This window comes from Octopus bimaculoides, chromosome 1, assembly GCF_046866305.1.
Source record: "Octopus bimaculoides isolate indiv1 chromosome 1, ASM4686630v1, whole genome shotgun sequence".
NCBI lineage: Eukaryota > Metazoa > Mollusca > Cephalopoda > Octopoda > Octopodidae > Octopus > Octopus bimaculoides.
In genome coordinates, this window is record NC_142928.1 from 147,449,781 (window position 1) to 147,473,017 (window position 23,237).

The 23,237-nt window shown below is 39.7% G+C and overlaps 1 protein-coding gene across 1 annotated transcript in view; it reads right to left on the bottom strand.

Moving 5' to 3' along the window:
- The window catches only part of LOC149137787 (sodium-coupled neutral amino acid transporter 7-like), a 58,996-nt gene that overhangs the window by 16,363 nt on the left and 19,396 nt on the right, over positions 1-23,237 (bottom strand). The window contains exons 5-7 of the mRNA XM_089359506.1: positions 18,011-18,103; positions 16,027-16,084; positions 2,049-2,311 (exon numbers count right to left, since the gene is read on the bottom strand). Of these exons, the coding sequence (XP_089215632.1) occupies positions 2,049-2,311; positions 16,027-16,084; positions 18,011-18,103 (414 nt within the window). The remainder of the gene's footprint in view (positions 1-2,048; positions 2,312-16,026; positions 16,085-18,010; positions 18,104-23,237) is intronic.

The following is a 23,237-nucleotide window of genomic DNA, read 5'->3' on the forward strand; positions in this document are numbered from 1 at the left end:
AAGAAGGTCATCAAGATCGTTTAATCTGCGGGGAAGGTGATGGCCTCAGTATTTTGGATTGCAAAAAGCATCGTGTTTATTGACTACTTTCAAAGGCTCTCACCATCAATGGAGAGTGCTGTACTGTGCCACCTTTCTAAGGCAGTTGCGAAAGGCTATCAAGGCCAAAACGCAAGGAAAACTGTCGAGTATGTTTTTCTTTCATCGAAACAAATACTCCAGTGCACAAGTAATTGGTTTCGATGGCTGCTGTGTGTGATTGGCTTTGAACTGCTAAGCTACCCTCCCTACTTTAGTGATTTGACCTCATCTTATCTATATCCCCTACATATATATAAAAAAAATACTTGGCTTGGAACCAATATCATAGTGATGATGTCTTATCAGCTGTTGAAAACTTGTTTAACTAACAGGATAGCTTCTTTTCCAAGGCAATCGAAGCAATGGATCGCTGAAAGAAGTATGTAGATATCTTTTCTGTTTGATTTTCACTTTTCAATTGCCTCAATTTTATTCCAATTTCAAAATTGTGTATTGTTCACATGAACTAAACCAACAGTATGTTTATCCAACATTTCACAAAACTTTATTAAAAGTTCCATCGTTGAATGTTTTAACATTGTAATGTTGTCACCTTGTATAAAATGCCAGCTTCCACATCCTGTTCTCTGATGGAGGGAAAATGATCAAACATTAAACCTCTGTTACAATTTTCTAAAGTTTTTCTGGAATAAGTGAATAGCATCAGATTCAACGGGAAAAATTACACCAATATATCAAATTTGAAAATTTTCGCTTAATTTTAAAATTTCAGAAGGTGAAATCAAGCAGAAAAGATCCTAATATTTAAAAATGAACTTCATTTGGTCACATTCTATGAGAATATATTGGTCAGCCTGTTAACTTTCCAGTCGATCCTCATAATAATAAAAGTTATTATTATTGAACATTTGTTTGTTTTGATACCCAAATTAGAAAACTTCACCTTGTTTGTAAAACTTTTGGGTACTACAGAAGTGTGAACCCGAGTTCTGAGAGTGCACAAATTTGTGCGTGCACACGCTTTAGTTGTAAGTAGTCGATTTTAGCTCACAAGGCAAATGACGAGATGCGCAGATTCGCGCTGCTTGCTGTAAAAGGAGCGGGGTTATCCATGTAATATAAAAAGAAAATTGCAGATAAGTTGAATATAAAAGTGAAAAATAATCATTGAATAGTGAAAAAACATTCATCTCCCCTAACTTTAAACCCTAACTCTAAACCTAACCCCTAACCCTAAACCCTAATCATAATCCCTAACCCTTAATAAAATATGGGAAAAGTTGGAGATAAATGTTTTGAAAACATTCTGAACTATCTTTCAGAATGGTTTACTTTTCAATGAAATATCATTTTGTTATTTTTCATGTTTTTCAATTTATCTGCAATTTTCTTCTTGTATTAGATGGATAACCCACCCTCCATTTACAGCAAGTAGCGAGCGTCTCGTTTTTTTTTTACCTGTGTGCTAAATTCGACTACTTACGACTAACGCGTGCGCATGCGCAAATTTGTGACATGCACACTCCCAGAACTTGGATCCACACTTCTCCAGTAGTGCCAAATTTTGGAGTTTGCACCCCCTAAGCAAATTTTGTTCCCGGACCACTGTTTGTGTGTATATATATATATATATATATATATATATATATATATATATATATATATATATATATATATATATATATGTGTGTGTGTGTGTGTGTGTGTGTGTGTGTATGTATTTATGTATGTATGTATGTATATGTGTGTATATATATTTTTAGAAGTTACACACGCATATATATTTATATTATATATACACACAAACGCACACGCACATATATAGAACCTTGGAGACCCCGTAAAGAGTCATGAGCACTGTCTCCTTTCCAGACGAAAAGATATAAAAATACACTCATAGAGTCACGCATACACACCTGCACACGCAAAAACACACACACACGTAAACACACACATACACACAGACACGCGGACACATGCACACGCAAACTTATGCATATACATACCTTCCCGGAAATAACATAATTGTGTAGCTGCTAATTCCCTTGACAGCAAGTAGGATGACTGCTATCAATACTGATACGTCTGGGTTTCTGTATGAAAGGAGGATATCACTGTGCACATGAGAGCCGAACGTCAATGATCCACAAATGCCCAGCAACATGTAAAAGAACGTAGCGAAAACAAAAGCTACGCACAGGACCTTGGAATATGACCGCAAATTTCGATGCTTCATACTGGAGTAGATTGGAACAGAACTCACTTCTGACTGCAATAGTAAACATTATTTGTTTATTTAATACATAACATTCATTTAGTATATAATACAGGCGCAGGTAAGAAGCTTTCTTCCCAACCACATGGTTCCGGGTTCAGTCCCATTGCGTGGTACCTTGGGCAAGTGTCTTCTACTATAGCCTCAGGCTGACCAAAATCTTGTGAGTGGGTTTGGAAGACGGAAACTGAAAGAAGTCCGTCATATGTATATATATATATATATATATATATATATATATATATATATATATATAGATAGATAGATAGATAGATAGATATACAGATATACAGATAGATAGATAGATAGATGGATAGATAGATAGATAGATAGATAGATAAATGGAGTTAAACGCAGCTGTTATTCGCCGCCACACACAACAACCACAATAACAATGATGATAAGGATTATGATGATGATGATAATGGTGGTGATGATGATGAGGATATCTTCTATTTGCAGCCAGGGCGACGAATGAGGGATGCGGTACAATACAAGAGGGTTCACAAAGACAAAGGGCAATAAAGGACAATACAATACGATATGATATGATGAGGGGTTACATGAAGGCGTCTATAGAAAAGAATACAGGGGTGCTTTTCATAATACGCTAGATCTGCTTGATCAGAAGCAACCTCGGCATGGAATCAAAGAAAACAACAGCAACAACGACGGCAGCTATACAATCACTAGAATAACTAAATGGCTTATAAAAAATAAACAGAAGCTCATTGTATTGTGTTGGAAGGACAACAACAACAATAACAACAGCAGCAGCAGCAGCAGCAGCAATAAAAGACGTGCTACAGCAAATGTTCTGCTCAATACCGCTGATTTGCTGCTTATTTGATTGACCTTAACCAGTTGCACATGTCCCTTTGTGGTTGACGATATGTGCATCTCTGATCACGAGCAGGAGTAATCAGTGGAGCATCATAGTGATGTGTTGAGAGAGATTCTTTAAGGGTGAATTTGAATAATTCACTCCTGGAAACATGAGTGTTTCGTTCATCATTCTGAAACAACCCTTATTCAGGGATCTTTTGAGTGGGATGGCTAATCGACCTGAAGAAAATTCTAACTGGGCCCTACTTGCAAGATCATACGTTTATCATGATATGAGATCACCATGACGTACATTTATGGTCGTGGTGCATGTGCTTGATGTATCCTTATCAAATGGGTAGTCACGATGAGTATATTGGGCTTCGTATATTTGTTCCCCAGTGTCACGCTGATGGTGTATGCTGTTCTCTTACTTAATAATAATAAATAATAATAACAACAACAACAAAACAACAACAGAACAACAACAACAATAACAATAATAATAAAAATAATAATAATAATAATAATAATAATAGTAATAATAAATAAATAAATAAATAAATAAATAAATAAAAGGCTGGACGTGATAGCGGCTGGCGTGTTCTTCGCTGCTCTGACCTGTCAGCAGCTGAAGACACAGAAACGCTAATACAACTCAGCAGGACAACTGAAATATAACTCTAAAAGACTGGAATATCTACAGTTTCCTGTGAGTATTTTGAATTTCCCTCAAAATAAGTTAAGGAACTTACATATCTACAGCTTTCGAACACAAACAATCTGCTTTAAAACCTTTAATATCTACACCTTCTGTGAATACCTATCAATTTTCCTTTCCCCCTAAGTATTTGAAAATGTAAACATCCTCTTTATTCCAAGAACACTACAGTTTTCTCTGTAAATTTTAGAAACTTTATATCTACAATTCTCTGTGAAAATTTTTTACCTCTCTTTTCTTTTGGCTCCTGAATATTCGAAAATGCAAACATCCTCTATATTTTAAGAAAAAAAACAAAAAAAAAAACGCCACAGTTTTCTCTGAACGGACATACAACCGAACACCTCAAGAAATTTATAAACTTTAATATCACCAATTTTGTGTGAATATTTTGTCTTCCTTTCTTCCCTGACATGCCTTTTATTGTAACAACACAATTAAATGCACGATAAAAAATCCAGGAAGTAAGCACCTACCAATATATACATACTGCACAACTACAAATACTGTAAACCACAGCAAAACTTAAAAAAAAAAAAAAAAATTCCAAAAGACAAAGGAAAAGAAATTCAGAAATTCAAAAATCCAACAAGGTGAACGTCTCTTCCTCCTACTATTCCCAAAGACTGGAATATTTACAATTTCCTGTGAATATTTTAAATCTCCCTCAAAATAAAATAAGCTAGGAAACTTACATACCTACAGCTTTCAAACACACAAACGATCAGCTTAAAAAAACCCCTTTAATATCTACAACTAATGTGTGACTACTTATCCTTTCCTCTCTCCCTGAGTATTCGAAAATGTAAACATCATCCTCCTTTTCATTGTAAGAGCACTTGCATTGTAAGAATGAAGGGTTACCACCACAATAGGTTATTCAGAGTAGATCAGAAGAGATTCTATAAAGAAATAAATGGAGAGTGTACAGATGAAAAGTTGATACCAGATAACATTGAAAGTTTTGGAGTGACATCTGGAGCAAAGACAAGGAGCACAAGAAGGATGCTGAATTGTTGCAAGAACTAAAACAAACAGTAGTCTGTACAAAACAGGCAAAACTAGTGATTTCAGTTAGGGAAGTGAAGGGAATCAACAAAAGACTGGGCAATTGGAAGGCCCCGGGACCAGATAGAGTTCAAGGCTACTGGATCAAAAGATTTGGTGAATGTCATGCACGAATAGCTGCACAACTCAATACCTTGTTAAATGTCGACAAAGTAACACCAGAGTGGTTGACAATGGGTAGGACAATGCTGTACTTGAAAAACATCGAAAAATTATAGGCCAATATCCTGTTTGCCACAATTATAGGCCAATATCCTGTTTGCCACTTATGTGGAAATTATTGACTGGAATAGTCGTAGAGTCAATGTACGGACATGAGCAGAAAGGTAGCAAGCGTAAGTGCAGAGGTACCAATGATCAACTCCTGGTAGACAAAACTGTACTTAGAGACTGCAAGGGAGGGAAACTAACTTAGTCATGTCATGGATCGATTATCGTAAGGCGTACGATGTGATCCCTCATTCTTATTTCTTTATTGCCCACAAGGGGCTACACACAGAGGGGAAAAACAAGGACAGACAAAGAGATTAAGTCGATTACATCGACCCCAGTGCGTAACTGGTACTTAATTTATCGACCCCGAAAGGATGAAAGGCAAAGTCGACCTCGGCGGAATTTGAACTCAGAACGTAGCGGCAGACGAAATACTGCTAAGCATTTCGCCCAGCGTGCTAACGTTTCTGGATTATTGAATGTATGAACCTATTTGGTGCTGCATTGATTATTCCAAGCGATTGCTTGGAGAAAGTATGGTGAAGTGGAAGACGGACCTAACAGCATGTGGAAAAAGTTTAGGGACAATAGAAATCAGAAGAGGCATCTTCCAAGGAGATTCCCTGTCTCCACTGATCTTTGTGCTGTGCATGTATCACTAATACTGATTCTGAGGAAAGCAAAGGTTGGGTATGTATTCAAAAGCCGCCAACAAAAAGTCAACCATTTGTTCTTCATGAATGACCTCAAACTTTATGATAAAGATGAAGCCCAAGTCAGTTACCTCGTTCATACGATGTATACTTTCAGTGCTGATATCAGAATGGAGTTCGGACTGAAAAAGTGTGGTGTGTTAAGTCTTGAAGAGAGGTAAAATCAAATGTATGGACGGTCTAGCGATACCGTCGGGGGAAGTTATAAAGCAGATAGAAGAGACGGGCTATAAGTACATGGGGATTTTGGAAATGGATAAATTGGTGGAGAAAGAAATGACAGAAAAATTTAAGATGGAGTACTTGCGCAGACTGAGACTGATCCTTTAGTCGAAATTAAACGGACGGAATAAAACTGAAGCTATCAAGACCTGGGCGGTTTCACTCCTTAGATATGGAGCAGGGGTAATTGCATGGACAATAGACTCACTAAACTGCTTAGACAGAAAGACAAGGAAGTTGCTGACTAGATATGGGATACTCCACCAAAAAAGTGACACAGACAGACTGTATGTACCAAGAAAAAGAGGGGGAAGAGGACTGATTGGATACGAACACAGCATTAGAGCAAAAGAAAGCAACATAGCATGGTATGTAAAAAATGCTACAGAACCACTATTATTGGAAGTAAGAAGGTCAGGCTCGTGGAGGTTAGATGATTGCAAAGATAAAGCACTATACAAGAAATTGAGAATGAATGAAACTGAAAATTGGTGGATAAAGAAAAGAATGCATGGACAATATCATAGGGATGTTGAAGATAAGACAGACAGAGAAAAAAGATGGCTATGGATGACTAAAAGTGATTTAAAACCGGAAACGGAGGCTCTGATCTGTGCTGCCCAAGAGCAAGCATTAAGAACGAATTACATCAAATACAGAACGGACAGTACACCAGAAAGTGATAAGTGCAGAATTTGTGGACAAAATGGTGAAACCGCATGGCATATTACCAATCAATATACACCACTAGCCCGAAAAGAATATAAGAGACGTCGTGACAAATAGGAAGGATTGTCCATTGGACACTTTGCAAAAATTATGAACTTCACAGAGCAAAAGAGTGGTACGAACATAAAGCCGAAGGCATCATCGAAAATGATAATGCAAAGATCCTACAGGATTTTATGATTCAGTGAGACCATGAGATAGAGAATAGGTAACCAGATATAGTGGTACTTGAGAAAGAAAGCAAATGATGTTGGATCATACATATATATATATAGACCAACTGACAACAGGGTATGCGATAAGGAAGAAAGAAAAGTTGATAGATATGATAGTTTAGTTTGGGAGGTTAAGCAGTTGTGGTCAATGAAAAAGGTGGTAGTAGTACCAATAATTGTCGGAGCGCTGGGAACAGTGAGTAAAATTCTTGAGAAGTACATGGAACAAATGGCTGCAATAAGGGTGGAGCACTTGAAGAAAACAGCACTGCTTAGAAAAGTTCGAATACTCCGGATGGTGCTCGAAAAATAACTAAGGTTCATTGGTAGTGAACAGCTGGCACCGTAGTACATCTCCAGTGTTAAAAGCTGTGCAAGGACAATAAATAATAATAATAATAATAATAATAATAATAATAATAATAATAATAATAATAATAATAAAAATAAAGAAAGAGTACTATAGACGAGTTAGATCAATACTAAAAACAGAGCTCAATGCTAAAAACAAGATAATGGGTATCAACACTTTAGCTGTCCCAGTTATAAGCTACAGCTACAACATCCTTAACTGGACACTAAACGAACTATCTAAAATAGACAGGAAAACAAGAAAAATAATGACAGGATATAGGATGCACCACCCAAAATCTGACATAGAAAGGCTATATATACAACGCACAGAAGGTGGCAGGGGTCTTATACAGCTAGAAAACTATTATAAAATAACCACCATAGGACTGCAAAAATACCTACTCCAGAAGCAAGTAAAACTAATACAAATAGCCACAAAACACGAGCAAAACAAAAAACTGTTTTCAGTATTTAAGGAAGCTGACAAATACAAACAAGAAATCAATCTACCTAACAAATACGAAGAAGAAGAAGAAGAAGAAGAAGAAGAAGAAGAAGAAGAAGAAGAAGAAGAAGAAGAAGAAGAAGAAGAAGAAGAAACAACAAAAGCTATAAAACAAATGAAATCCAAACTAAAACTAGAACAGCAACGGACCATGATAGAACGATGGCAAGAAAAGCCCCTACATGGTAAATACTGGGCTAAACTAAATGCAAAAGAAATAGACAGAGAAAAATCCCAGCAATGGTTGAGAAGCTCAGGACTCAAAGCAGAGACTGAAGGATTTTTAATTGCTGCACAAGACCAAAGCCTCCCCACCAGAAATTACCAAAAACACATAATGAAAAGAAACATAACAAGTAACTGTAGAATATGTGGAGATGGACAAGAAACAATAATTCATATTATCTCTGGCTGCCCAGTCCTGGCTAAGAAGGAATATATTCACAGACACGACAGAGCTGGGACCTATATACACTGGAAGCTATGCCAACACTATCGAATAACAACAGAAAAAAGATGGTATAAACACACGCCAGAAAAGGTCACAGAAAACGAGAAAGCAACCATACTCTGGGATATGCCAATACACACAGATAGAGAAATTAAGGCAAATAGACCAGATATAGTTGTCAAAGATCATGAAGAAAAAAAATGCTTTCTAATTGATGTATCAATACCAGCAGATGACAACGTTTCTCTAAAAGAAATGGAAAAACTTTCAAAATACAAAGACCTGGAAATAGAGATAACTCGAATGTGGAAACTAAAAACAGAAACAATTCCTATCATAGTAGGTGCCTTAGGTATAATAAAAAAATATTCAGATAAATACATAACAAAAACACCAGGACTTACAAATATATATAACATACAGAAAATTGCACTACTGGGTACTGCACACATTCTACGCAAAACACTTTCAATACAGTAAACATAAGAGCACCACAGCAAACCACAGCACATACCCAAGGCGCACAGAGCTGCGCTCGGTAGTGAAGTGAAAGCACGTTATAAAAATAAAACTACTGAACAACAACAACAACAACAACAATAATAATAATAATAATAATAATAATAATAATAATAATAATAATAATAATAATAATAATAATAATAATAATAATAATAATAATAACAATAATACAACGAACTTAGCACCTGAGCAACTCTGGGCCCCTATAACAACTGAAGAGGTCACCCAGACACTGCAAAGACTAAGCAACTGGAAAGCACCTGGACACGACAAGATCCCCAATTTCTGGTTAAAACACCTGCCAGCAATGCATAAAAAGCTGGCAGAAAACTTTAACAACATAATAGCAGATCCAGAAACAATGCCTGAATGGCTCACAAAAGGGAAAACCATCTTAATCCCCAAATCCACGGAAACGGAGAAACCACAAAACTATAGACCTATAACCTGTCTCCCTACGATCTACAAAGCCTTTACTGCAATAATATCGCAGAGAGTGAGTGAACACCTGGAAAATAACAACCTGTTTCCAGAAGAGCAGAAGGGATGCTGCAAGGGCTCATACGGCTGTAAAGATAAATTATTGATCAATAAAGCCATAACTGAAGACAGCCGCAGAAAGAAGAAAGGCCTCAGTATGGCCTGGGTGGACTACCAAAAGGCTTTCGACAGTGTTCCCCACACGTGGATTCTGGAAACACTAGCCATAAACAAGGTGGCACCAATTATCATAAAATACATAGAGCACTCAATGAACAAATGGCAGACAATGTTACAGCTCCAAACAAAAGAGGGACTTGTGAAAACGAAAGCCATCCCCATTAGAAGAGGAATATTCCAGGGAGACACGCTCTCTCCACTCCTGTTCTGCCTGGCACTCACACCTTTAACAGAATTGCTAAATAGAACTGGATGCGGTTACAAATGCTATGGAAAAACAGTCAGCCACCTTCTATATATGGATGACCTAAAATTATATGCAAAAAACGACAAAGAGCTAGAAACACTACTACAGACAGTACACGGCTTTACCAAGGAAATAGAAATGAAATTCGGATTAGAAAAATGTGCCAAAGTAACCCTGAAAAGAGGAAAATTAGTTAAAAGTAGCAATATAACACTAGATAAAGCCAATGAAATAAGAGAACTAGACGAAAGCCAACCATATAAGTATTTAGGAGTCAATGAACTAGATAGGATACAACATACACAAATGAAAGAAAAAATAAAGAAAGAGTACTATAGACGAGTTAGATCACTACTAAAAACAGAGCTCAATGCTAAAAACAAGATAATGGGTATCAACACTTTAGCTGTCCCAGTTATAAGCTACAGCTACAACATCCTTAACTGGACACTAAACGAACTATGTAAAATAGACAGGAAAACAAGAAAAATAATGACAGGATATAGGATGCACCACCCAAAATCTGACATAGAAAGGCTATATATACAACGCACAGAAGGTGGCAGGGGTCTTATACAGCTAGAAAACTATTATAAAATAACCACCATAGGACTGCAAAAATACCTACTCCAGAAGCAAGGGAAACTAATACAAATAGCCACAAAACACGAGCAAAACAAAAAACTGTTTTCAGTATTTAAGGAAGCTGACAAATACAAACAAGAAATCAATCTACCTAACAAATACGAAGAAGAAGAAGAAGAAGAAACAACAAAAGCTATAAAACAAATGAAATCCAAACTAAAACTAGAACAGCAACGGACCATGATAAAACGATGGCAAGAAAAGCCCCTACATGGTAAATACTGGGCTAAACTAAATGCGAAAGAAATAGACAGAGAAAAATCCCAGCAATGGCTGAGAAGCTCAGGACTCAAAGCAGAGACTGAAGGATTTTTAATTGCTGCACAAGACCAAAGCCTCCCCACCAGAAATTACCAAAAACACATAATGAAAAGAAATATAACAAGTAACTGTAGAATATGTGGAGATCGACAAGAAACAATAAATCATATTATCTCTGGCTGCCCAGTCCTGGCTAAGAAGGAATATATTCACAGACACGACAGAGCTGGGACCTATATACACTGGAAGCTATGCCAACACTATGGAATAACAACAGAAAAAAGATGGTATAAACACACGCCAGAAAAGGTCACAGAAAACGAGAAAGCAACCATACTCTGGGATATGCCAATACACACAGATAGAGAAATTAAGGCAAATAGACCAGATATAGTTGTCAAAGATCATGAAGAAAAAAAATGCTTTCTAATTGATGTATCAATACCAGCAGATGACAACGTTTCTCTAAAAGAAATGGAAAAACTTTCAAAATACAAAGACCTGGAAATAGAGATAACTCGAATGTGGAATCTAAAAACAGAAACAATTCCTATCATAGTAGGTGCCTTAGGTATAATAAAAAAATATTCAGACAAATACATAACAAAAACACCAGGACTTACAAATATATATAACATACAGAAAATTGCACTACTGGGTACTGCACACATTCTACGCAAAACACTTTCAATACAGTAAACATAAGAGCACCACAGCAAACCACAGCACATACCCAAGGCGCACAGAGCTGCGCTCGGTAGTGAAGTGAAAGCACGTTATAAAAATAAAACTACTGAATAATAATAATAATAATAATAATAATAATAATAATAATGATGATGATGATGATGATGATGATGATTTCTATATTAACCACATGAGTTTACATGAAAAATACTATTATGGACAGCACAGGACAAAACAAAAAATACATGTGTGTGTATGTGTGTGAGTGTGTGTTGCTGTGAGGGTTTTGCGTGTAAACAAGACTAATAATTTTTTTTTTTTAAAAAGAGATCAACAATGTGTAACCCTCAATAGGGAGACGTTCGAGGGCTGCCATAGAAAAACCTCATAAAAACTATGTGAGCCCTGACTTTTGGGGCAGGTGACTTTTTCTGTTTCCTTTCCTTTCCAACTACAGGCGTATGCTCAGTGCGGGCCCGTTCACTCGTGCCATTCTCACCACCTTCATCCACCTTTCGGCAAACTGACTAGAAAACAACACTTTCCTTTCTACCCTTACTTTCCTTTTCATCAAGGATTGGCCAAAGGGAAAAGTGTTTGTCTTCAGCCCCTTCAATCTCGTCCACCACACAACTTCTTCGTTATGGCCACTAGGCATATAAAAACAGTCTTTCCTTCCCGGTTAAAGGAAGGTGGTGGAGTGATCTTCACGATGGATCCAGTTGACAGCCGGATCCGTTCCACACGCGACAGCAGGTGTTTGACATATACCCACAGGTCTGTAATGCTCGGGCACTGGACGAATACATGCAGGACCCTCTCGTAGTCCCGCGTGCATCTCAAACATGCTCGGCTGGCGGCACTTCCGTGCCTGTAAAGTTTATCTTGAACAGGTAAAGTGCCCCGGTAGCACTGCCAGGCCAGAGACTTTTGGAAATTATTCACCGGTCCCAACCTGAAAGTTCTCCGAAAAAGAGCAACTAGCTGATCTTCGACGCCTAAGGTCTCCTCAAGAACATCGTCGCACTTTTTTCCGCTAATACTCTATAAAAAGCTAAAGTGGATGTTCCATCCGTTGCCCCGCCTGATTAGCTGGGGGGCTGTGAGCGCTTGAAGACATTCCACTTTCCAAATGCTCTCCCTCGGTCTCTGTTTTACCCAGGACTGCAGCTCAGTTAAAGAAACTAGCTGCGGAAATATGTAGCCTTAGAGCATGTATGAGCATCATCAACCACGGCATGCCCAGGACACCACGCAGCAGATGCTGACAGTAAATAGACCGCTTGACCATCGGGACGCGTCCCTTCCACAAGATGCGGAAGAGTGTACGCTCCTGCGTAATCAGACAGTGGCCAGGACAATGCATGACAGTCAGGCGATAGTAGATGACGGACGCGATATACGCGCGTTAGCCACCTCTGTCCGACCTTTCAGGAATAGTTTTCTCTCGGCCCATTTCTGGGTGAGAGTAGTCACCCTGTTCGTTACCTCGTCCCGGTTTTTGTCCATCTGGAGGTCCGGACCGAACCAAACTCCGAGCAATTTAACTGGTCCGTCTGTGCACCCCCACCAGATCCCCGACGACAAGCGCCAACCTCGTAGCAAATACCTTGACCAAAATTTTGAACTCTGCTGCATTCAATAGTGTTATGTGCCTAAAATGGTCAAAACAATCCCCCTGTTCGGGTCTTTTCTCAGCAATGCCACCGCTCCTTGGCTCACAAAACTAAGAATTCTCCCATTCTATTGCCAGTTGCAGTAAACATTTGCTAAGAGATCACCGAACAAGTCTGGCACGTAAGCGCAACACTCGTTGGGCAGACTATCTAAACTAGGTGATTTACTCCTCGTGCAGTTAGCCATTGCTTTCTTTATTTCAAATGCTGTTATCGGCCTTTTGCAGCGCTCCACCTCCGTCACTGAGAGCCGAGGCAACCCGTCAAGGTAGGACGTGAAATCCATCCGGCTCACTGCTGCTCTCGAATAGTTGAGTGAAGCGTCGCTAAAAGGCCTCACACATCTGTCCCCGATCAGTTATCATTTGCCTTCGTGGTTTGGTAAGGATCGGCTCGTGGGTTTATTGCTACGCCGTTCCTCTGCCACTCGGGCCCATTGAACGGATTTCATCCCTTCGTGTCTAAGTGCTCGTGCCTTAGTTCTGACAACACAACCTTCGTGTTTCGAGTTGAAGAATTGGTCGAGTGCCAATCTAGTTGTGAGCACGTCGGTCGCGATAACTTTTCTAAAAACCTCGCCTAACTTCTTGACTAGCTCTGTCTCTACTCTATTTCATTCTACTGCTAGTCCTTTGCTAAACCTTATTGATTCTATTCTTATCACACTTTTAAGGGCGAACCACCATTTGTTATTGCTTATTGCCTCCGTCAACGCCCTCTTAACTAGTTCACTAATCCGGTTTCTGAAATCTTTACGCGCCGGCAACGAGGTCTTCAGTTTCCAGTAACCGGGTCCCTGTCTATGAAGCCTATCTAAGTTGACTGTACAGATCATGAATTTGGAGGCTGTGTAGTCAACTACTTTAAACTGTGGGCAACCTATGCTATTCTTATCTGCTACACTACAAAATATCCTATCTAGATACGATATGGATGACCCGATGCGGTTTGACCAGGTCTACACTTGCACATCCGGGAAATCCAGTCAATACCTGTCAGACAGTTGGAATCGTCTGAACAGGTTTGCGAGGCTTTTGTACCCTCCTCTCCTATCAGCTAAACCTACACAATCCCACTTTACATCTAAAACTCCATTCCAATCCCCTACTAACACTAAAGAGCGGGACGTTTCTAGGAAAGTTTCCAGTCGTCTGAAGAAATCTGGTCGTCCTACCGCTATTGGGGAAGAGACGGCAACTAGCCTGAAAGTATGTCCTTCGCTGTCTGTCACGTCCAGGACCACCGACTTCCAGATCCAGAAAGATCGTCCGTATTGCAAGACCCAGATTTTTCCGAACCATCACGCCAACTCCGCCTCCTGCTCCCGGACGACTTGGAGATGCGTACACCTCGTAGTCACCTAAAAATAGGTTGGAAGTCCCGTGAGTCGGAAATTCTGGTTTTGCTAATGGCCACCACGTCGATATTCAGCTCCCTGTAGTCGTTGAGCAGGTGACCCCGCTTCCAAGGTAACCCCAGGCAACGTACATTCACGCTGCCTATTTTGCACACGACCATGTTGTCGGAAAAAGAAAATAAAATAAAGAGAAAACTTACTTGGTTTGATTTGGAGGGGCGGACTGCTCGTCCTTCCTGTTGGCATGGGGTGTTTCCAACAGCAAATCACCAAGAATCCCCATTCCCTTGAAAATCTTCGATTTCCTGTGGGAATTGGGATTTTAAGTGTGTGTATATGTTTTGCATCGTTTGACTGATTTGCATGTGTGCAGGTAGGGAGAATGTGAGTATGACAAAATCTTTTGGTATAATGTTTGTGCATGTTATATAGTTCATTAATTCATCAGTTTTTGAGTTTATTGCCATGTAATTCGTAATGTTACTGTCTTTAATTTGTGTTTGTTGTTGTTGTGGTAGTGGTGGTGGTGGTTGTGATTGTTGTTGTGGTTGCGTGTGTGAAATGGCTTGTTTCAGGTGTTAGATGTGATGGTATCGATGCAGTGTTTATTTTGGGCGTATTTGTTTTTGTTGTTTTGATTTTTTTCCTTCCCACTTCTAGTGTAGATGAGGACTGTTGTTTGTCCATATGTTTGTTTTTTTTTTCTCTTTTGTTTCTAACGTTCTTTTGTTTTTAACTACCAGTCTTCATCGCGGTCCGTTTCTTCAGCTGTGTTGTCCACCCGTTCCGCATCGGGAAATGGAACATCTTCGGGCGCTGAGAAGTGTTTGGGTGAACACGGTGTCGGCATGGTTGTTGGTGTTGATGTTGATCATGCTACAGCTGAATCTGCTGATGGTGCTGCTGCTGTTGTCGCTGGAGTTCTGGTGGCCGATGTTGGTGTAGAGAGGAGAGGTGCCCGTCTCTCTTTTTCGTTTTATTTAGGGCAGACGGCTTTTAAATGCTTAGGTGAAAAGCAAAGGTGGTACTTTGTTTTTCTTCCATCTACTCTGACTGGAATTATACTGCCACCAGGAAGAAGGATCTGGTCTGGGATGAGATTCGCATTCTTTTGTATTGTTTGAATGAAGAGTTCTAGGTCATCAGTGACCTAATATTATTATCATTATTATTATTATCATTAGTAGTAGTAGTAGTATGTTTGATTTTTGCTTTGTATTTGTACGAGTTGGCTGCATGTCCGCCCCCCCCCCCCGAGATCTCAAGAGATAAGATAGAAGTTCATGTTGGTGTTATGCCTAGGGTGTCATGTATTTGGTTTTGTACATAATATTGTTTTTGAGAATGTGTTATTATTATCATTATTATTATTATTATTATTATTATTATCCTTTCTAATAAAGGCACAAGGCCTGAGATTTTCAGAGTGGGGACTAGTCAATTTTATCGACCCAAGTGTTTCACTGGTACTTAATTTATTGACCCCCAAAAGGATGAAAGGCAAAGCGGACCTCGGTGGGATTTGATCTCAGAACTTAAAGATTCGGAAAAAATACTGCAAGAAATTAATTGCAACCCTCTAACGATTCGATCAGCTCGACACACATATACATTGTAATAACAAAGATAGTATCTTACCTCGTAGCAACCCACAACATCTATAATGAAATATATGATAGCTTTACTTTTTTCATTTCTGTGGAAACAAGTAAATAAATAACAACATTAAAAAGAAATCAAAGTTATATAATAATAATTGTCAACATATTTACAAAGCTGGGAAAGGAAGAGTCGACTATATCGACCAAATATTTTATTTATCGATCTCTGAATGATGAAAGGTAAAGTTGACTCCAGTGGCAGTTCACATACTCGATACCACTAGCCACTTAAGGGTCTTCTACATAGAGTAGAGAGCATTTACATGCGTGTACGTACTTACATACACACACATATCTCTTCCCCTTCTCTCAGATTCCTCTGACTCCGAAATTTCATCGTCAGGATATATCAGAGTAACAATAAAGGACATATATTTATTAGAGGGCGACAAAGATAGCTTTTGACTATTTCTTTGATGCGAAACCTGGAGATTGCGATTCCAAAGATAAGTCGTGTGGTTTTAGATACACATGTGAACAAATCATTCGATGTGTTTGAATAGAAAGGGCGCGCAGTGAAAATAAATCCTCATTTTGATGAACATCTGTCGGTAGGTGCTATTCTGGGAAGTTGTGTGCATTTTTAGAACAGTTCCCGACCACTTAAGAATAGCAATGGATCGGAGATAATGGGTTTGTACCAACTCCATAACTTTTCGCATTTGTTGGCAGTAGAGAAGCGATAACTGTGTATAAGAAACGGTTAAAGATGAGTAACATTGCGAGAGGCAAATCTCCTGGTCATCGCAATGGGCTTTATGGGTACGTGTCACACACTTCGTAGACGTTTATCATGACTGGCAGAAAACTGAGAACATTCTCTGAAGCGTTAACTGACAAGGTGTGGTGTTACAGGGGAAGGACACAAGCCAAGGAAACATCGTGGACAGCATCTGATCCATAGCTCTGCTGCGTGTAGAGTTTTGAGAATTAGTGCAGGGCAGTGCTCGCGAAGAGACTGATGCTTGTCGTACTTGGTGTAGCTAGAAGCGCACAGACTTGTGCTATTTCCATCAGATGTATTCATAACTACCTCCACCTCATGCCATTCATCGTTGCGAAGTTGGGTAAAATGAATTGCTCCAGTGGGGCTCAAATCCCCTGGCATCAATTCAAAGCTCTCGATAATACTTAGTGGCTCTTCTCAGTACAGCTAGTTTCGATATCATTTCAGAGGATGGATTTCATCAATCTATAGTAAAAACTGCTCTGTAGTCAGGATGAATGGCCACCGGTGTGATCCATTAGGAATCATGCCCAATCAGCCAGAGAGTGAAGCATGTATAGGGGTTCCTGGATAGTGAACAGCTGTTGTTACAGTTTGATAGGCACGTCTTTTCACAGTTGATCTCTTTCATTGGACTGCTGTCTCGGATCAAGTGAAGGTCAATATTGGGTATTTGACGCTGCCATGAGCTCGCAGTTTTCTACCAATCAAGCAAACGGTGATATATCTCATGCTTTACAGAATTAAAGATGGGCAAGAGTATCAACATACAGTAGATTCCATGCGTCGACGAAAATTAACTGAAAATTCTATTCCGGCCAGCCAGGGTACATAGACACTTTTCTCAAAATCTCCTAGCCTAGCATTGCCATTTCGGAATAAAGTCTAAAAGCTGCCAAAGCTGCCTGAAATGTGCACAGAAGAAGGAAACCGTTCAATACACACTAGATCTATATCCCGGCGTTGTATAATTATATTGAATAGTGTCGAATGTTTGTGCAATAATTACGTTGACTCTGAATTCTTATGGAGTTATATTGAATAGGTGTTGTCTCATGCAGGAGGGATCTAGTTATGTACCAAATCGCAGCACTAATATTGTATTTTAAATTCCTGTTGTTTTATTTCTAGTAACCTGATAAGTTAGAGAAAATTTGTTAAAACAAATATTTTGATGAACGAAAGGAAAAGAATTGAACAATGTTAGTGAGCATATAAGAAGTGGAGAACTTACGACGTTTCAACTGGACCAGGAGCTGAATGTGGTTGTGTATATTTCACAAAAACCAATACGCTAATATACAGAAATGCTGCAATACCGGCAGTACTATAATAAATATTAAAAAAAACTTCATTTATTTGAAAGACAATCTGGGCTTAAATTCTGCTTTGTATTTTACTAATTCTTGAAGAATGCAAGTACAGCACATGTTAATTGTAAATTATGTAATCTGTTTCGATAAATATAATTATTTTGAAGAGTGAAAAGTGTAAAGTTTCTAGATCTTGTCTTTCAGTGGGCAGCAGAGGAAGATAAAAATTGTAGCCTTGCTTGTAAATGAAGATAGAAGGAAATACAATAAAAGAAGGCTATTAAGAATGATGTATGGGAACAAATGTAGAAGCCTACATCCAAATCATCAACACATTTGTCTTTCTCTATACCTTCATAATTTTGGTATTCTAACTGCGAATTAAATTCTCCGATCATCATTCCTAATATATCTTTCTCCGGATATATTTATATATATATATTATTATATGTATTTATTTTCTCCTAATTAATAATTAACTCGGACAAAATAAATTGATTAATAGATACCAGGGTAGCAAAGATCACAAAATGACTGTGGTGTAACTCCTGTTTATGAGGTAGAAACTCCTTGTTATTTTGGGTACTTGAGTAAATATATAAATTTAGTAAATGGAGTAAAATGCATATGTTAAATGAATTCTTTTATTTCCAACATATGTTTCGAATATTACAAATTATACCTTCCATAGGAATAGGTGATGTTGATAAGAATGTAATCTTCTCTTCAGGGAAATGCATGGGAACCAGCTTAACCGTAAGACATTTTAACCGAATATGATAACTGTAGTTAGAGAAGATTGTTACATAATTTATTTGAAAAAGCAGTTGGAGATTGGAACGCTACTAGACAGTACGTTGGACAAGAAGGGGGAAAAAAAGGAAAAAAAGAAATTTAGAGTATAAAATTGGGAGATAATAAGATGATTTAAATCCGATAAAAATTGGAGAGGAATGTTTTATTTATAATGGGACCGTAAAGGGGGGGGGGGGGGGGTTAATCTTGTATTTATACAAGTAGTGTTGACATAAATGTGTATAATCATGTACACATGTATACGCATATATATATATATATATATATATATATGCACACACACATACATACATACACTTGTATACATACATATATATATATATATATATATCATCATCATCATCATCATCGTTTAACGTCCGCTTTCCATGCTAGCATGGGTTGGACGATTTGACTGAGGACTGGTGAAACCGGATGGCAACACCAGGCTCCAGTCTGATTTGGCAGAGTTTCTACAGCTGGATGCCCTTCCTAACGCCAACCACTCAGAGAGTGTAGTGGGTGCTTTTACGTGTCACCCGCACGAAAACGGCCACGCTCGAAATGGTGTCTTTTATGTGCCACCCGCACAAGCCAGTCCAGGGGCACTGGCAACGATCTCGCTCGAAAATCCTACAGGAGCCAGTCAGGCGGTACTGGCAACGGCCACGCTCAAAATGGTGCATCTCATGTGCCACCCGCACAAGAACCAGTCCAGGGGCACTGGCAACGATCTTACTTGGCTTGCCGGGTCTTCTCACGCACAGCCCATTTCCAAAGGTCTCGGTCCGTAGTCATCGCCTCGGTGAGGCCCAATGTACGAAGGTCTTGCCTCACCACCTCAGCCCAGGTCTTCCTGGGCCTACCTCTTCCACGGGTTCCCTCAACTGTTAGGGTGTGGCACTTTTTCACGCAGCTATCCTCCTCCATTCTCACCACATGTCCATACCAGCGCAATCGTCTCTCTTGCACGCCACAACTGATGCTTCTAATGTTCAGCTTTTCTCTCAAGATACTTACACTCTGACGGGTATTCACATTGACATTACACATCCAACGGAGCATACTGGCTTCATTCCTTGCGAGCTTACGTATGTCCTCAGCAGTTACAGCCCATGTTTCACTGCCATGTAGCATGGTTGTTCGTACGCATGCGTCATACAGTCTGCCTTTTACTCTGAGTGAGAGTCCCTTTGTCGCCAGCAGGGGTAAGAGCTCTCTAAACTTTGCCCAGGCTATTCTTATTCTAGCAGCTACACTTTCAGCGCACCCACCCCCACTACTAACTTGGTCGCCCAGATAGCGGAAGCTATCGACTACCTCTAGTTTTTCACCCTGGAATGAGATAGAAGTTGTTTCCTGTTTGTTTGCAGTCTTTATTGCACCTGAACATCTGCCACAAACAAAAACTAACTTGCTAGTTAACCTGCCTTTGATGTTGCTGCACCTCTTATGTGTCCATAGCTTGCACCGGGTACATCTTATAGAGTTACTACCTACTCCTTTTCTACATACTGAGCAGGGCCATCTACCTGAAGGGGTTTGTGTTTTATCTACCTTCCTACTTATTAGGATTTTGGTTTTAGCTAGGTTGACTCTAAGGCCCTTCAATTCTAGACCTTGCTTCCACACCTGAAACTTCTCCTCTAGTTCTGATAGTGACTCCGCAATTAGGGCAAGGTCATCAGCATAGAGGAGCTCCCAGGGGCAACCTGTCTTGAACTCCTCTGTGATTGCCTGGAGGACTATGGTAAATAATAGGGGGCTGAGGACGGAACCTTGGTGGACCCCTACCTCTACCCGGAATTCATTGCTGTACTCATTTCCAACCCTCACCTTACTGGCCGCATCTCTGTACATGGCTCGCACAGCTCTCACTAGCCATTCTTCTATCCCAAGTTTCCTCATTGACCACCAGATAAGGGATCGGGGGACCCTGTCAAAGGCTTTCTCCATGTCAACGAAAGCCAGGTACAGAGGTTTATCCTTGGCTAGGTATTTCTCTTGCAACTGTCTCACTAGAAATAAGGCATCAGTAGTGCTTTTACCTGGCACGAACCCAAACTGCATCTCATCTAAATTGATTCGCTCCCTAATTAGTTGGGCTATGACCCTCTCTGTAACTTTCATAACCTGATCTAACAGCTTGATGCCTCTGTAATTATTTGTATCTAAAGCGTCCCCTTTACCTTTGTAGCAGTTGACTATGATGCTGCTACACCAGTCATAGGGTATGACTCCTTCGTGTATCACCTGGTTCGTAATACGGGTGACTAGGCTATAGCCAACACTGCCAGATATTTTGAGCATCTCTGCAGTGATTCCTGATGGGCCGGGGGCTTTCCCGGTCTTCATACTCTTAATTGCTTTATCTACCCTGGTACTATCAACTCGGATAGCTGGTCCCTCTATTGGGTCGACATAAGGCAGGCTCTCTTTCTCCCATTCATTCTCTTTATTAAGCAATCTATCGTAGTGGCATCTCCAGACCTCTTTCTTTGCATCCTCATTTAATGCAAGCGTACCATCATCCATGCGAACACATTTCTCTCCTACAACATCACTATTCTCTCTCCTACACTGTCTTGCAACCCGAAATACCTCGAGTCTTTGGTCCTCATATGTATATATATATATATATATATATACACACATCTATCTATATACACACATATACATATATATACATACATATATATACACACACCTACATATATATGATTTCATACATATATATGAATGTGCACACACACACATATATATATATGCACAAACATACATACACATATATAACCCCACTTTACGGTCCCGTTATAAATTAAACATTCCTCTCCAAGTTTTATTGGACCAAAGACTTGAAGTATTTCGTGTTGCAAGTCAGTGTGTGAGAGAGAATCGTGATGTCGTAGGAGAGAAATGTGTTCGCATGGATGATGGTACGCTTGCTCTAAATGAGGCTGCAAAGAAAGAGGTTTGGAGACGCCACTATGAAAGATTGCTCAATAAAGAGAACGAATGGGAGAAAGAGAGTCTGCCGAATGTCGACCCAACAGAGGGACCAGCAATTCGAGTTGACAGTACCATGGTAGATAAAGCTAATAAGAGTATGAATACAGGAAAAGCCCCCGGCCCATCAGGAATCACTGCAGAGATGCTCAAAATATCTGGCAGTGTCGGCTATAGCCTAGTCACCCATATTGTTAACCAGGTGATACACGAAAGAGTCATACCCAATGACTGGTGTAGCAGCACCATAGTCAACTGTTACAAAGGTAAAGGTGACGCCTTAGATACAAATAATTACATAGATATCAAGTTGTTGGATCAGGTAATGAAAGTCACAGAGAGGGTCATAGCCCAACTAATTAGGGAGCGAGTCAGCTTAGATGAGATGCAGTTTGGGTTCGTGCCAGGTAAAAGCACCACTGATGCTATATTTCTGGTAAGACAGCTGCAGGAGAAATACCTCTGTACCTGGCTTTCGTTGACATGGAGAAAGCCTTGACAGGGTCTCCCGATCCCTTATCTGGTGGTCAATGAGGAAACTAGGGATAGAAGAATGGTTAGTGAGAGCTGTGCGAGCCATGTACAGAGACGCTGTCAGTAAGGTGAGGGTTGGCAATGAGTACAGTGAAGAATTTTGGGTAGAGGTAGGGGTCCACCAAGGTTCTGTCCTCAGCCCCCTCCTATTTATCATAGTCCTCCAGGCGATAACAGAGGAATTCAAGACAGGATGCCCCTGGGAGCTCCTCTATGCTGATGACCTCGCACTAATTGCTGAATCACTATCAGAACTAGAGGAGAAGTTTCAGGTGTGGAAGCAGGGACTAGAATCGAAGGGCCTTAAGTTCAACTTAGCTAAAACATAAGTTCTAATAAGTAGGAAGGTAGACAAAACACAGTCCCCTTCAGGTAGATGGCCCTGCTCGATCTGTAGAAAAGGTGTAGGTAGAAACTCTATAAGATGTACCCAGTGCAAGCTATGGACACATAAGAGGTGCAACAATATCAAAGGAAGGTTAACTAGGAAGTTAGTTTTTGTATGTGGCAGATGTTCAGGTGCAATAAACACTGAAAATATGCAGAAAACAACTTCTGTCTCATTCCAGGGAGAAAAACTAGAAGTAGTTGATAGCTTCCGCTATCTGGGTGACCAAGTTAGTAGTGGGGGTGGGTGCGCTGAAAGTGTAGCTGCTAGAATAAGAATAGCCTGGGCAAAGTTCAGAGAGCTCTTACCTCTGCTGGCGACAAAGGGCCTCTCGCTCAGAGTAAAAGGCAGACTGTATGACGCATGTGTACGAACAGCCATGCTACATGGCAGTGAAACATGGGCCTTGACTGCTGAGGACATGC